Source organism: Rhinatrema bivittatum, chromosome 11 (genome assembly GCF_901001135.1).
Source record: "Rhinatrema bivittatum chromosome 11, aRhiBiv1.1, whole genome shotgun sequence".
Taxonomy (NCBI): Eukaryota; Metazoa; Chordata; class Amphibia; order Gymnophiona; family Rhinatrematidae; genus Rhinatrema; species Rhinatrema bivittatum.
Window position 1 is genome coordinate 6042359 of NC_042625.1, and position 15873 is coordinate 6058231.

The following is a 15873-nucleotide window of genomic DNA, read 5'->3' on the forward strand; positions in this document are numbered from 1 at the left end:
TCAACGCGACATCTTTCACAGCAAAGTCACAGTGACAGCAAAGCCTTGGATGCTCCTTTCGCACCTCTCTTTAATAATATGGTCAAGTTTATAGCCAGGTTTGTTTTCTTTGATCCTCTCCACAGCATTCCACTCGCCTTTCCCAAATGCTTTCCGCAGCTTCCGGACAAATACCTGGGGAGGGGAAGAAGGGGGGATGGTCATGTTACAGTATTGAGACAGATCCTCCTATTAGTTCTTGAGGGCACTTTACAAGGTTTTTGTTCATTGGTTTACCTAATTCTTACTCCCAAACTTCCAACTCATCAAGAACTTACTTGGACAGCAGCATTCCAGGGTAATGCACTTTTCATGTGGTCACCAGGTTTTAGCCAGCAACTCCGAATCCTAGGGACCCTGTTGGACTTTGGGCTGGCCCTACTGTACAGCACTCTAGACTCACTAGAGCCTTCTCTCTATAGCACAATGCTTGGCAGCTCTGCTACTATACCAGACAGGGAGAGGAATTACAATACAGGACTAGTAAAAATATACAGGAGCTCATTTCAGCGAAGGAGATTTCCATGACCCAAGGCATTCTGCAGGAACAGCAGAGGATAGAAAATAGAGATCTGAGGAACCATTTGAGCAAGGACTGTGGGCTGCAGAGGAGGGGGGAGTTCGGCAAAGAGACGAGCAGGTGAGAAGAGAAGCAAGAAAGCAAGAGACAAAGAAAGTCAAGCAAGAGGAGCCCTATATATTACCTTGTATTCCCGGAATTTGTTGATAATGGGTTCATGGAGTAAGAACTTTATGTCCTTAAGCAGGTAGAAGGTACGGGGAGAGGTGGAACCTTTGTTCACCTTCTTCTTGTGTTTGGGTTCATGGGGATAAATCCCCTTCAGGATACACAGACGCCTGTGGTGAGGAAAGAGACAGAATTAGATAGGAGCTTCCTAGCCTCGAAGGTCTGAGAATGTCAGGACCAAAGTCAACCTCCTCTCCAACACTTAATCTGTATATTAAGAAAGAAAGATTCAGTCCACAACCACTACTTCGACCAATTGCAACCGCTGGAAATGCTGGCATTCATTCTAATTCCACCAGCAAGGAGGTCGAGGATTTAGGAATACATCCCACCCTGCAAACATTCTTAACAAAACGTAAAGGAATAGTGTATCCATTAACACTTATCTCCACATGCTGATAGTATTAATTCAATTTAATCTCTTAAACTGGTATCATACAGGGTGAGAGTATGCCAAAAGCAAATGGCTGTGATCTACCAAACAAACACACTGCCAACCCACTGCCGACCACTAAACCCATGGCTGCAACGCCCAGAGGCTGCAAGCAGTGCTCAGGCTGTCCGCAGGCCCTGGGAGCCAGGAACCAGCATGCAGACGTGCTAAGCCGCCCTTCCCCCCACTGGAACGAGTGAGGATGCGCGGAAGGCACAGGGACGTGTGGCTGACCCGCCCACCGCCGACCACTAAACCTGCAGCGATGATGCCCCTTTGTGCGCACTTGAAACCACCTACACTATGGAAAGCTGTGAGTACACTCTTTCATATACCTCACCACACCTCCCTATAATCACAGGCCAAGGTTGCTAATGTGGAGGTACCATCTGACGACAGATCTATGCTCCACAAACCAGAACTCTCACTAATATTAAACTAGCCAACGTGCACCCTATCCTCTCTACTACCACCACCCTATTCTTTATATGTATCAACGCACAATCCATTACTAAAAAATATGCCGTCATCTACAACCTCCTTGTATCTAGAGCACATGACTGTTTATGTATCACTGAAACCTGGTTGAAAGATTACGACACCCCAGTTCTTAACCATTGCTGCCCACCTCAGACTTTCATAAACCTAGAATAGGATGTAGAGGAGTAAGTCTGGCTATTTTCTTTAAATCCCACCTGAAATTTATTATGGTAGATCTCTCTACCCCTGCCCCACTGGAGTTGCCATGTCTAAAATGCAAACACATAAACAAACATCTGTCTGACCTATTGCCTGCCTGGGCTCCTCGCCAAAAACGCTCTCCCCCTATGTGAAGCAATCCTCAATCTAAATCTGAATCCATCAACAACTATTATCCTAGGCGATTTCAACTGCCACCCACCAGCCTCCCATATTTCTACCCCCACCAACATTATTTTCGATACCCTTTTTTCATGTGGCTGGAAGCAAATCATCTCCTCCCCCACTCACAAAAAAGGCAATTACCTGGACCTAGTATTTGTTAACCCCTCCGGCTTTCACATAAATGATTCGAACATAAACATATCTGAGATTCCTTGGAGCAACTACGTCCTTAACTTCTCTCTCAAATCCAAATCTTGTGACCAAGTCTCACATGGAAACAGCACCACAACCATGAAATGACATCAAACAGACCCAAACTCCCTTGCATTCAACCTCACCCCTATTCTAGACAACATCTCTTGTAATTCTCCTGAAGAACTACTAGTACACTGGAACTCCTCCCTTATATCTACACTTGACAAACTTGCCCATCTGAAACCACACTCATCAAAAAAAAAACTAAATCTGCACAAAGGTACAACACTAACTCCAAACCCAAAAATGTGACCTAAGAAAATATGAAAGAAAATGGAGAAAAGACATCTCAGACAAATAAAACCCTTTACTATGATAAACTAGCATATCAAGAGGCCATCACTGCTGCAAAGAAATCCTACATCTACAAAAAAAACTATCAGCCTCGCACAACAACCCCAAAGAATTATATACCACTGTAAAGATTATAATCAACCCAAGCTAGATCCTTTCTACTCTTCCTCCCACCATCCTGGGTATGAGTATTGCTGAGACCTCCACCACTCACTTTACCAATAAAACAGCAACTGTCATTAGCACTTTCAAGAACTCCTCACCTGATGAAGCTGAGGGCGATCCAGAATTTCAAGGCCCAACCTGGGAACACTTTGAAGACATCTCAACATCGGAGACCACAAAGATTATCGACAACCTGAAACCTTCTTCCAAACCCCTTAATCCATGTCATACATTCCTCCTCAAAATGATCAAACTAGATATCGCTCCGTTTGTCACCAAATTCATAAACTCATCACTACATCATGGCGCCATCTCAGATACTCTAAAACGGGCCTCAGTCTGACCCATAATCAAAAAACTGACTGTGGATCCAACCATCACCTCTAATTACTGCCCAATATCCACCCTATCTTTCATGGCTAAAGGTCTGGAATCTGCAGTTCTCCACCAACTGATTTCATCGATTAAAATAACATCCTCATTCAATACCAGTTTGCTTTCAGGAACCACCATATCATCGAACTGCTACTGCTTTCTAGTTCGACACAGTGAGTCATGGATTTGACAGCCTCCTCATTCCTCCTATGTCTACTCGACATCTCCGCTGCCTTTGACACGGTTACTCACCCAATCCTACTCTCAAGGCTATGTATGCACCTTTGGAGTAACTGGTACAGTGATGAAATGGTTCTCGTCATACCTTAGCAACAGGATGCAGCAAATCCAAATTGATTCCTCTACCTCTTCATTTTTGACACTGAGCTCTGGACTGCCCCAAGGACCCGTTCTCTCTGCTGCGCTCTTTAATCCGTACCTACCCCATTATGCTACACTCTCAAAGACCTTGGAGTACACTACAAAATCTATGTGAATAATATTCAATTCCTTTTCCCTCTCAAGGAAACATTGGACCTGACTGAATCTTTCCTCAACAACTGCCTTACAACGATCCAAAAATGGCTACACAATAACAAATTAGCGCTCAACACATCTGAAACAGAAATCATCGTGCAATCACACCATACAGTCGCCAATACTCCCAAAAATAGCATTCAGCCCTTCAAAATTTGAGAGAGGAGAGTCTAGAGGCACAAGACTTTGCTTCTGCGTCTTCTGGCCCCATTTCCAGCTGATCGGGCCTTAAGACACGCCCCCACAATGTCATCTTGTGGGGAGGGTCAAAAGCCGGCGTGGGACGCCGGGGAAATTCAACTGCTGACATCTGCCGATACCTCTCCTCCTCTCTCCGGACTAACGGGGCTTCTACCAGCATTCAGCCCTTCTAAATTTGAGAGAGGAGAGTCTAGAGGCACAAAGACTTTGCTTCCGCGTCTTCTGGCCCCATTTCCAGCCTATCGGGCCGGAAGCCACGCCCCACAATGATGTCATCTTGTGGGGAGGGTCAAAAGCCGGCGTGGGATGCCAGAGGCGCCCCGCGCCGACGAAGGAGCGCAACAAAGGAGCTCCTTTGTGCGCTCCTTCATGAGTGATGACTGTTGATGAGGGTGCCGTTAAGATGATTGAAGATCCTTCTGTTTGTATTCAGCAAATACCTGTGGTTTTTGGGAATGGTTTGTATGGTTCTTTGGTGAAAAAGAAAAATTCCATGAAAAAGTCTTCACAGCGCTCTTCTTATTTAGTGAGCATTCCACAGTCTAATTTAAAACTTGACTCAGGTGTTGGTGAGTTAAAAATTGCGTTAATTAATGCTCAGTCAGTTAGGAGTAAGTTTCAGATTTTATATGATCTAATTCTTGATGAGAATCTTGATGTTTTGTGCATTGTTGAGAGCTGGTTGTTAGATTCAGACCTTGTTACTATAAATCAGATTTGTCCATTAGGTTTTACCTTTTTTTCACAGCCAAGAGCTAAAGGTAGGGGAGGTGGTTTGTTAATTTTATGTAGAGAAACATTGAATCTTAAATCACAAAATCTTAGTGGTTCATTAAATCAGGAGTTATTACTTGTTTATAATTCCTGTTTCTCTATTTGTCTTGTTTACTGTCCTCCAAAGATACTGCATTCAAATCTTTCTTTACTATTTGAACAGCTATTTTTAGCTCCAGTTTGCTTTAGTAACATGGTTTTATTAGTTGATTTCAATCTACCTTTTAATCTTTTGAAGGTTGATCCTCAGGTTCAGTTGTGTTGTGACATCTTGCATTCTTTGGGTTGGTCGCAAGTAGTTGAATCATCAACTCATCATTTAGGAAATATACTTGATTTAGATTTTGTAAATGAAAGTGCTAATCTTCAGTTAGTAGGACCTCTGGTAGTGAAGTCTGTTCCTTGGTCAGACCATTCATTACTTAGTTTTCGTCTGAATGGATTAGTTGGATGTTCCAATAATCGTGATTCTGATAGAAATTAGGAGAAAAGATCTTTTGTTGATATTAGTAAGTTGAAGGAAGTCCTTACTAATATTCCAGAAAAGACAGAGAATGAAGATTTTAATAATTTCTTCAATGAGTGGGTCTCCTATTTAACTTCTTCTATTGATAAGATAGCCCCCTTGAAGTTTTTTCCACCTTCTGATTCTAGTAAGAAAATTTCTCGTCCTTGGAATACTTCTTTATTGATTTTGTCACGTCAACAGCTTCGTAAAAATGAATGTAAGAGGTCCAAATGCCCTTCTCATGAGAACGCCAGCTTATTTCGTTCATCCTTAAAAAAATATCAATCTGATACTTTAGCTGCTAAAAAGGAGTTTTATTCGAAAAAGATAAACGAAATTGGTAATAATTCTAAAGCCTTATTCTCTTTGGTACATAGATTAACTGAAAAGCAGAAATCTCAAAAGAGTGTAGATCCTTCCACTTTGAATGCTAATATGTTTGCTAGGTATTTTTCTGCAAAATTAGAAAATTTACTTTCGACCTTTAATGATGTGTCTCCCTGGTATTTAGAGATGCCCGTTAGTGGTCCATCTTTGTGGTCTGAATTCGAATTAGTAGCCTCTGTTCAAATTGCAAACATGATTGCTAATCTTAACAATACCATGTGTCCTACCCTGAAAATCTCAACTATTACTTTCAAAGATATATTTGAAATTATGAAAGCATTGTTCAATTTTCTTGTAAATTTTTCTCTTAGTTCGGGGATAATGCCTACTGCTTTAAAATCTGCGATGGTTAAACCTTTACTTAAAAAATCTGTTCTAGATGCTGCCAAAGTAGAAAACTATAGACCTATTTCATCGCTTCCCCTACCTGCTAAAGTAGTTGAAGGGATTGTGTTACAGCAATTGACAAATTTTCTTGAGAAGAATGATATTTTGAGTCCTCATCAATTTGGTTTTCGCCGCAGTCTTAGTACTGAGTTGCTTTTGATATCTTTGGTTGACTCTATTAAAAGGAGTCTGGATAGTGGACAACAGTTTATTCTAGTTTCTCTTGATATCACTTCGGCATTAGAGTCCATCGATCATCAAATCCTGTTATTTCGTCTTCAGGAATGTGGTATTGCAGGAACTGTGCTTGGTTGGTTTGAGAATTATCTTTCTGAACGTTTTCAAACGATCAAGTTTAACAATTCCTGCTCTGTATCTCAGCAAGTGAAGGTTGGGGTTCCATAGGGCTCAGCCCTTTCAGCAATGTTGTTTAATATCTATCTTGCCCCTATCACTAAGCTATTGGCCATCATTACAGATGGCTTTAAGATCTATGCCGATGATATTCAGTTTTATGTTAAAGTTAAAAAGTCATGGCAGGAAACAGTAGACTCTCTTTCCCTTTGTATGGATACCATCAATCGCTGGTTGAAACATAATAAGCTTTTGCTTAATACCAGTAAGACTACAATGTTGTTAATTCACTGATCTCTTTCCATTCCATCTCAGGATTCATTGTCCATAAATAATTTCTCATTTTCTCTCCTTAAACCGATTAAGAGTTTGGGAATTTTGATTGACTCCACCTTGTCTTTTAAACCTCAGATCAGAATGCTCATTAAAACTGGTTTCTTTAAACTTAGGTTATTGGTAGGTTTACGACATCTGTTATATGATAAGGATTTTCTGATGGTTGTACGGGCACTTATATTTCCTCACATTGATTATTGTAACGGACTCTACATTGGTTTACCCAAATGTCAAATTCATTCGATGCAGCTATTATTGAATTCTGCTGCTAGGTTGGTTTCTAACTCAAAGCGTTTTGATCGGATTTCGCCAGTTTTATGTAGACTTAACTGGCTTCCTGTGTATGAACGTATAGTTTTCAAGATAGGGATGATAGTCTTTAAGCTTCGTATGTCCAATTCTGCTTATTGGTTTAATGCATTGTTGCGGATACATAAACCAGCGAGATGCTTGAGATCGTCTCAATTAAATCTGTTAGAGGTTCCTTCGGTTCGTCAGGCACAATTATTTAACACTAGAGAGACTTCTTTCTCGAATGCGGCACCCACTCAATGGAATCTTATTCCTTTTGATTTAAGATCCTTGGAAGATGTTAAGAAGTTTAAAATGTCTTTTAAAGAATTTCTGCTTAGCCATGCGTATAATGTGTAATAACGCGGTATGAAGGCTTGATTATGTTTGATAACATAATACAGATATGTCAGTAACATGGATTTTCTCTTTCTGGAGATTATGTCAGGATGTCTAAATTCTACTATTGTCTATGTATATGATATACTATGATATGGAATTACCAATTATTTATGGTATTTTGTTATGTAGTTTCTGTGAAACTAAAGTTTTGTTTGTATTTAGTTAATTTTATTATGTATGTATTCATGTACATCGCCTAGGCCTTTCAGTGTTAGGCGATTAATAAATTTTAATAAATGAAATGTAAAAAATTTTCGATTCTCATCCCATCCCCCTGCCTAAAGTGTATGGAACTTAGGAGTCACTACTGACTCTCTCTCTCCATGTGTAATCATATAAGAAATATCACCAACTCCTCCTACAAACTGTCTTTGTTACGCCATCTTAAACCTTTCCTTGAATTTTTGGATTTCAGGTCTGTCCTGCAATCCCTATTATTCTCAGGGATAGATTACTGCAACTCTCTCCTAACAGGCTTACCTCTATAAATTCAAAAATAGAAAATCTTCACATGTATATATAATTTGAATTAATTCTAATTTTCAGGATGTTTAAAATAAGGAGGAAAAAGACCTCAGAACTTCTATACCAGTTCTAGCAAGAACTCAAAGGTATACATGAGGTTGTTCCAATCATAGTCTTAAAAAACCTCCAACCCCTGTCTTTTTCCTCCTTATTTTAAACATCCTGAAAATTAGAATTAATTCAAATTATATATACATGTGAAGATTTTCTATTTTTGAATTTGTCATTGGCATCTTCACAAATACGTGCCTTTCTTTGGAATTACCTCTATAAACGCCATCTGGCCACTACAGATCATATAAAACTCTGCAGTAAGACTCCTTACTGGCACTCACATGCGAGACCACATCTCTCACATTCTAAAATCTCTCCACTGGCTCCCTATCTCCTTCCAAATACAATATAAACTGGCTTTGATTGTCCACTCCTCGATCCACAACTTAAACTCCCCATGGATCTCCAACAATAAAAATCTAAACCCCCACCTGAAAGCTGAGCTCATCCAACGAGAGGCTACTAGAGGCTCCAGCTGCAAAACTCACACAATTCATGGAACCAGGCTCTCTTCTCCGCTGGACCACTCCTATGGAAGAGCGTACCAAAGACAATTAGATGTCTCTGAGAAAGAACTCTCTTCAAAAAAAGCCCTAAAACATTCCTCTTCAAGAGAGCATTCCCGAACCAAAATGACAATGGACTACCCACAACTTGTCCCCCTGCAAGGGATACTATCTAGTCCTCTTTCTCTCTCCTATGACCCTTCGGCACTTATGATCTCATACCCTGCATCATGTCCTTTCCACCCCCTATAAGATTTTGCATTGCCTTTCCTCCCTTTTCTTTTGTCTGTATTTGTTCATATTGTACCCTGCTCTGAATGAAGGGCGGGTAATAAATGCTTTTTAAATAAATTAGATATTCAATGCTAACATCCAATTTACAGTCTTCAAAATATGAAAACCAGTTTTATAATATTTTTAGCAAATGACTTAAAGTCTCTCTGACAATTATTTTCAACACTTATCTTGCGCCGGATGTTGCTATGATGCTACTCCAATAGAAACATAAATAGGAAACTTTCTGCCAACTGTGTCAAGTTATTAAAGATATCTTGTTTCAGTTGACTTCATTCATTTAATGACATATCAAATCACAATGCTATTTTCCGAAACAGATGATACATTATCCCTACACCACACTGCATTGTTTCAGCGTCTCCATGCCCGCTTCAGGGGCAAAATCCTGAAGAATTAACGGAAATGCTGTTCCTTTACTTTTTGTTATGTTTTGTTGAGCGAGAGCAGATGAGATGAGTACTTCATATTATCATATTATCATTCTTGATGTTTTTTAAATGTAACATTGGCATTTCAGGTGCTCTCTGCACAGCAATACCTGCCAGGCAGAACAAGTGCACAGGGAACTTGAGAAGGAGAATGGTCTGTGTCCCTTGGCTAGGATACCGCCTGGACTGTTCAAAGGGAGAACCTTGGATAACAAGAACAAACACCCACAGAATCTGGACTATCAGAAGTCAACACTTGGAAAAAAAAAAAATATTTAAACTATCAAATATGGCCCTTAGCTGATAAAAGGCAGTCACATCAGTGCTTGGTGCTCTGTTTGGACTTACAAAATGGTGCTGGTACGTGCCAGGTATTCTATCCTTTTGGGGCACAGGTAAAATGTATTTAAAGATTGTGGGGTAGATTTTAAAAATGTGCGCGATCGCGTACTTTTGTTTGTGCACTTTTGTTCGCGCACCAGGCGCGAACAAAAGTACATTGGATTTTATAAGATACGCGCGTAGCCACGCGTATCTTATAAAATCCGGGGTCGGCGCGCGCAACGGGGTGCACATTTGTGCAACCTGCGCGCGCCAAGCCCAGCGTGCGCTGCCTTGGAGGGAACTTTCCTTCGCCCTCCCCCACCTTCCCCTCCCTAATCCACCCCCCGGCCCTATCTAAACCCCCCCCCTTACCTTTGTTGCTCGATTTACACCTGCTAAAAGCAGACGTAAATCTGCGCGTGCCAGCGGGCTACTGGCGCGCCATCACCCGACCCAGGGGCTGGTCCGGAGGCCTCGACCATGCCCCCGGGCCGGCGCCACGCCCCCGGGCCCGCCCCCGAAACGCCACATCATTTCGGGAACGCCCTGACACGCCCCCTCCCCGCCCCTTTTACGAAGCCCCAGGACTTACGCGCGTCCCAGGGCTCTGCGCGCGCCGGCGGCCTATGCAAAATAGGCGCGCCGGCGCGCAGGGCATTTAAAATCTGTCCCTGTGTGTACATTGCAAAAAATTAATATAAACAGACATATGAAATTTAATGAGAAAAATCTCATGCCATAACTGACATGATTCAACATCTATACCAACTTTAAAGCATCAATCATAACAAGGCCCCACCTATAACGGGGAAAAAAACAACCCAAAACACATTCCACTTTCAAGGTGGTACACCAGCCAAGACCCAGCAGGGCCAAATAATTGAGAACTAAAGAATAAGGACTATTGTGACTTATCACAACGTGCAAGATGTTTTCTTTGCGATGTACCTACTGCAATTCTTTTTAAATGCAAAAAAGATATCTGCCTTTGGTACTCTTCGAATCCAAGAATTAGCTCACATTAGGTCTGGTGGACAAGTAGTCTTGACATCTTGTAATTAGGTTAAGCAGAAGATACTGCTGGAAAAGTTTCTCTCATTATTTACTTTTAGACCCTGCTTCCAGGGATTTCCTTTGATTCTCCTGGCATTTGGGCTCTTCAAGAAATGTACTGTACTTTTGATTTTCCTTATTTCTTTAAAAATGTTTTACTTTATATAGGAAAATTGGTTCTTACCTGCTAATTTTCGTTCCTGTAGTACCATGGATCAGTCCAGAGTGTGGATTGAGCCTCCTGTCCAGCAGATGGAGACAGAGAAAAACTGAAAGGGTATCCTATATCAGGACAGAGTCTATCCTGCATCCCTTCAGTATAAATGTTATCAAAGCAGATAGAGAATTCACCAACGAAGATCAAGCAAGCAACAAGTAACTAACGGATGGAATAATTTAAAGCTCTGTAAAGAACCGCTCTTGCATAGATATCCATATCCATCAAGTAGATGCTTCCGGTGCCATAAAATTCTGATAGCAGCAGATAGATCTTCCAAAATGCTGTGAAGGAAACAAGAGAAAGACACTTCGAGCGGTTGTAGCAACACTAGCCGGGCAGGCGTCTGGACTGATCCGTGGTACTACAGGAACAGAAATTAGCAGGTAAGAACCAATTTTCCTTTCCCTGTATGTACCAAAGCTTCCCTAAACAGGGTGGGACCAAGACAGTCCCGCTCGAAGCCCCTGCCGTCCGAAGGAGCCAAAAATTGACACCTGTACAGCGAGAGACCTCCAAGTAGCCGCTCCCCAGATTTCCTGAGAGAGAGACTAACACTCCGCCCTAGAAAACAGCCTAATGGAAGCACACCGGCGCGATCGCCTCCTTGAGGCTGCAAGCAATTGTAGTCTCAGGAGCCTTGGATTGTCCGAGGACCATTCCAAAAAAACCAAGAAAAGTTCAGAGACCCGGGACTCATTTGTAAACTGTAAATACCTTATAAGTACCTTATGCCCATCAAGGAGCCACTCGTCCGCACCAGGTGGATTCGCAATGCCCTCAGTAGGAAGGCAGGGAGCTCCACTAACTACCCCTACAAGACAACGCTTGGGACTCAGACACCCCTCAGGCTGAACAAGTAGAGACGAGAGTACAATGCTTGGCTCCCTTGAGGAATCCCCTACAGCCGGATGTACCACCAGCGAGAATACACCACAGAGCGGAAAACCGAACCCGTAGAGAGCTGAAAAAGAAAAACCAGGCCGGAGAATGAAAGACCTGAGATACTGGAGCCTTGTGTACTGGACATCCGGACTCAGCGTAGACAATTACAAAAACTCCCCAAAACCGTAGCGGAGTGGAAATAAGTTCTTCCTTATACTCCTTCTGGCTTAGGCGCCGCTGTTCAAAACCAGGCAGTCAGAAGCGATCCGACTGATTGAAAATACTAGACCCTGTCGTAGCAGGTGTGAAGAATGGCCAGGGAGAAGGGGACCGAGTATCACGAGGTTCACTATATCCGTGTACCATGGCTTGCGAAGTCACTCGGATGCAGTCGTTCCAAGTATCTCTCCCATCAGAGGGCCAAGAAGGAAATACGTACCGGGAAAAAACGGCTCAAGAACCCGGGAAGATCCAGGGCATGCACTCCCTCCGAAGAGTGTACCCCTTTGCGGCTGAAGAATCTATGAGCTATTGTCTAATTGGGGGGGGGGGGGGACCCCCACCTGCAGACGATCAGCTCTATCATTCCGCCGGAGAGCCCCCACCCTCCGGGGCCTAGACACTGACGACTGAGGAAGTCGGCTTGAACAAGCAGAGGCAACAGACGACGTCCCGTATCCCCCGGACATTGATGTAGGGTGTACCGCCTTTGCGACGGATCAGAGGAAGAAAAAACCTTGAGGGCCAAAATGGACCTTCCGGGCCTCTAGGCAAGTGGCGTACCAGCAGGATTGGACTGAGGACCATGGGACTGGGGACCAGTATCCTTGTGTAGCTTGAGTTTGACCCACGGCCCTGGCGCCCATTGTGACCCTGATCCACTGAGGCGTCTATAAAGGCATCGCATGCCAGTGATGGTGAAGTAGGAGAGGGGAGGAGCATCCGAGACTATTTGGACGCCGGCGGCCAGCCGGAGAGCAAATCCTCTTATAATAGATGCATATGCTCAAAGCTCAAGGAACCAGCACGATGTTGGAAGCCCTGGAGACCAGAACCAGAAGGTAATCCCAGGTCGTGAGTTGCGAGAGAATTACACACTTGATACCTAAGTTTGAGCGCCCGTGCAACCAACAGGAACACCTTGCTCCTAAGAATTCCAGAACCTGGGAGAGCTGGAGATTGCTCTTGGGGACGGTGGATATCCCCCCAAGGGAGGCTGCCGACTGGCAGAGAGGAGTAATGAAACAAAACCCCGACCCGGCGGAGAGCAGCCGCCACCCCCACTAGGCCATCGTTAACTGTGCATGGCGCAGAGGTGAGTCCGAACGGAAAATCCCAAGTCTGGAAGAGTTTCCCCAAAGTGGTGAACTGGGAATATGTCTGATGGTCGCGGCGTATCGGTAAGTGTCTGGAGCCTGCCTCAAGTCGAATGAGACCCGATAGCCGCCTGAGTGAAACACCGCTATCCTCAGGGTCAACAGCCTGAGGGCCCAGGTGCCACTCTCGAGGTCCAAGGTCGGATGGAAGGCACTGTCCTTGTCTGTCTGTTTTTTCTTTTTTTTTTTAATTTTATTATTAGACATGGCGAAGCAGATGGGATACTGGATGGCTCCTGGTTTCTCCACCAGGACAGGGACAACAGCTCCGAGCTCGTGCCACCTGACAAGTGACTGGCAGACTGCTGAACGCTTACAGTGCTCGCAGGGAGAGAGTAGTGGAGGTCAGGAAGATCCTGAGCAAGAGCTAGAGGAAACCTTCGACTATCACCTTGACACCCCACAGGCCCGACCTAATTTTGACCAATACCTCGAGAAACAGGGACGAACGATCACCGACGAAGGAATGGGTTGGCCGTATTAACTGGAAGAGGACTTTGCGGCAGAGTGCTACAGAATAGCCTCCCGGAAGGGAATGAAACCAGGACTTAAGGAAAAAGGGCTTAGACCGAGTCAGACGGGCCTCCGGCAGCTTAGGATCCTTGTTCCTCCAAGGCTTTAATAAGCTGTTTAAGGCCCTCACCAAAAGTAACTTGCCGCAGGGAAAAGTGTCCAACTCCAAGTTAGAGGAGTACTCCGCCAATCAAGGCTTCCCCAGTGGAAAAGCATGACCGATACTGCTGAAATCATTGTCTGGGCCAGCACTCACAGCAAACTTATAGAGTGTCCGTCCCATATGCCACTACTGCCACCAGTCGTCCAGCCTGCTCCGCCTCGGCAGATGGGAGGTTCTGGGTGCTGAGCAATTGTGGTACCCACCCAGGGCTTGCCCGCTGCATGAAACTGCCGTAGATAGTCACTCTGCCCTCTAAGCCAGGCATCAAGATGCGGCCGAGATAAATCTTTCAGTGCCATAGCCCCCGCCAAGGCGGGAAACATCCACCCTGGGAGGTTTAAGCATCTCTGGGCATTGATCAGGGAGAGAATAGAGTGTGCCCATCGCCTCACCCACGCAGAGTCCCACCTCATTACTCCTCTCTGAGCATAGCGTGGAACATAAACATACGTAGAGAAGCCTTAAGTCCCGCCAGGACCAGGCCCACGTTAGCTGTGAGAGAGGGCGTAACAGAATCCTCCGGGGACACACCAATGCCCAGCACAGTTAAAGGAAAAAGGAATGAGCTGGCCCCGCTCCTCTCTTTGTATCAAGGGAGAATACACGGGCCATCTCCCCTCTTAGGGGAGACCCTGGGAGCAAAACAGAATCCAAATCAGGGCGCAACTATTCTTTTTTTTTTTTCCTGTTTGGGGGGGGGGGGGGCCGGAGCTCCCAGCACCACCCTGACTCCAACGGAAGTCTTACCATCCGAAAATAGCAAGGATCTGAAAATAGTGGAGCAGATACCAGAGGGAGATTAGCGGAGGGAGGGGGGCCAGAGAAGGGAGCATCCCCTTCCTGCAGGCTAGCGAAGGATGTGTAGGAAAGAGACAAATACCGTTGAGAAAAGAGGTATAAACATCCTGGGGAGGGGAGAAAGAGAGAGGGGGAAGGTCAGAGAACCCCTCCAGAGCATGAACAGGGCTTAGGGCCGGCAGGAACCAAGTAAAAACGGGCTCTCCATCTTGTTCCCACCCTAAAACTAAAGAGAAAACCTCCCCCAAAATGGCCGCCGTTCCCATAATTTTTCGGGCTGGGAATGGCCGACCCCGGGTTGTAGTAGTCAGCGCTACCATGGAGCGAGCCTCACCAAGCGGCCCGTAATCGAAGCAGAGCCCATTGCGGTAGAGCCGCAAGCAGGCTCCCCGTGGGTTAGGCAGGCAGAGAACAACGTGGCAAGATCAAAGGGAGTCGCCACGGCACGAACAGCTGAGCCGGCCCGCAGGGGAAAACGTATGACGGCGACAGGACCCTGTACACAATCCCAAATTAACAGAACAGGGAATAGACCTGCTTAGGCAAACAAGGTAGTTGCTGTACACTGTTTTGGGTTTTTTTTTTTGTTTTGTTTTTTTTAACAGTTGCAGGGGAATCAGTCTTCCCTTCCAAGGGAGCAGAGATTGCTCAGGTCACAGTAATTGCTGCTATTTAGCAGTTGCAGGGGAAAGAATCTTCCCTGCTGGGAGACCTGATTGAGTAGCTGCTCAGGGCCAGATGAATGGCCACTAGTCTTAGAGCACTGGCAGGGGAAAAACACCTTCCCTGCTGAGGGACTCGAAATATTAGCTGCTCAAGGTCCAAGAAATTGCTGATAGATTATTGAGCAGCTGCAGGGGAATTAAACCTCCCTGTTAAGGGACCAGAGGTATGTGCATCTCAGGGTCAGTGCAGCCAGAAAAGGGGGAGTGACTGGACCACCAAGACGGCACACAGGTCACCGGGAAAGGGAGCCTAGGCTGAATAATCAAGGGGCAAGCCCCGCTAGGCTCCCAGCAGAGCGAGGAGACAAGGCTGTCTCCGTGACTGACAAAGCAGAAACCGCTTGAGAGCCTATTTATTTATTTTAATACAAGAGTATAGAGAATACTTGCTTGATCTTGGAAAAATCTGAGAAGAAAACCCCAAAGGGAAATAGAAAACTGAAGAAATAAGGGAACCGCAGGTTCTACCGTCTGAATCTGCTGGAGACAGAGAAATACTGAAGGGATGCAGGATAGGCTCTGTCCTGATATAGGATACCCTTTCAGTTTTTCTCTGTCTCCATCTGCTGGACAGGAGGCTCAACCCACGGTCTGGACTGATCCGGGTACGTACAGGGAATCTATTTTTCCTGTAATGAGGTGACTCATGATTAAATGTA

General features: G+C 44.6%; 1 protein-coding gene across 5 annotated transcripts in view; it reads right to left on the minus strand.

Moving 5' to 3' along the window:
* PES1 (pescadillo ribosomal biogenesis factor 1) overlaps positions 1-15873 on the minus strand; it is a 210254-nt gene that overhangs the window by 84591 nt on the left and 109790 nt on the right. For all 5 annotated transcript variants that reach the window (XM_029619007.1, XM_029619009.1, XM_029619006.1 and 2 more), the window contains 2 exons: positions 744-897; positions 65-174 (listed from right to left, as the gene is read on the minus strand). In XM_029619007.1, the coding sequence (XP_029474867.1) occupies positions 65-174; positions 744-897 (264 nt within the window). The remainder of the gene's footprint in view (positions 1-64; positions 175-743; positions 898-15873) is intronic.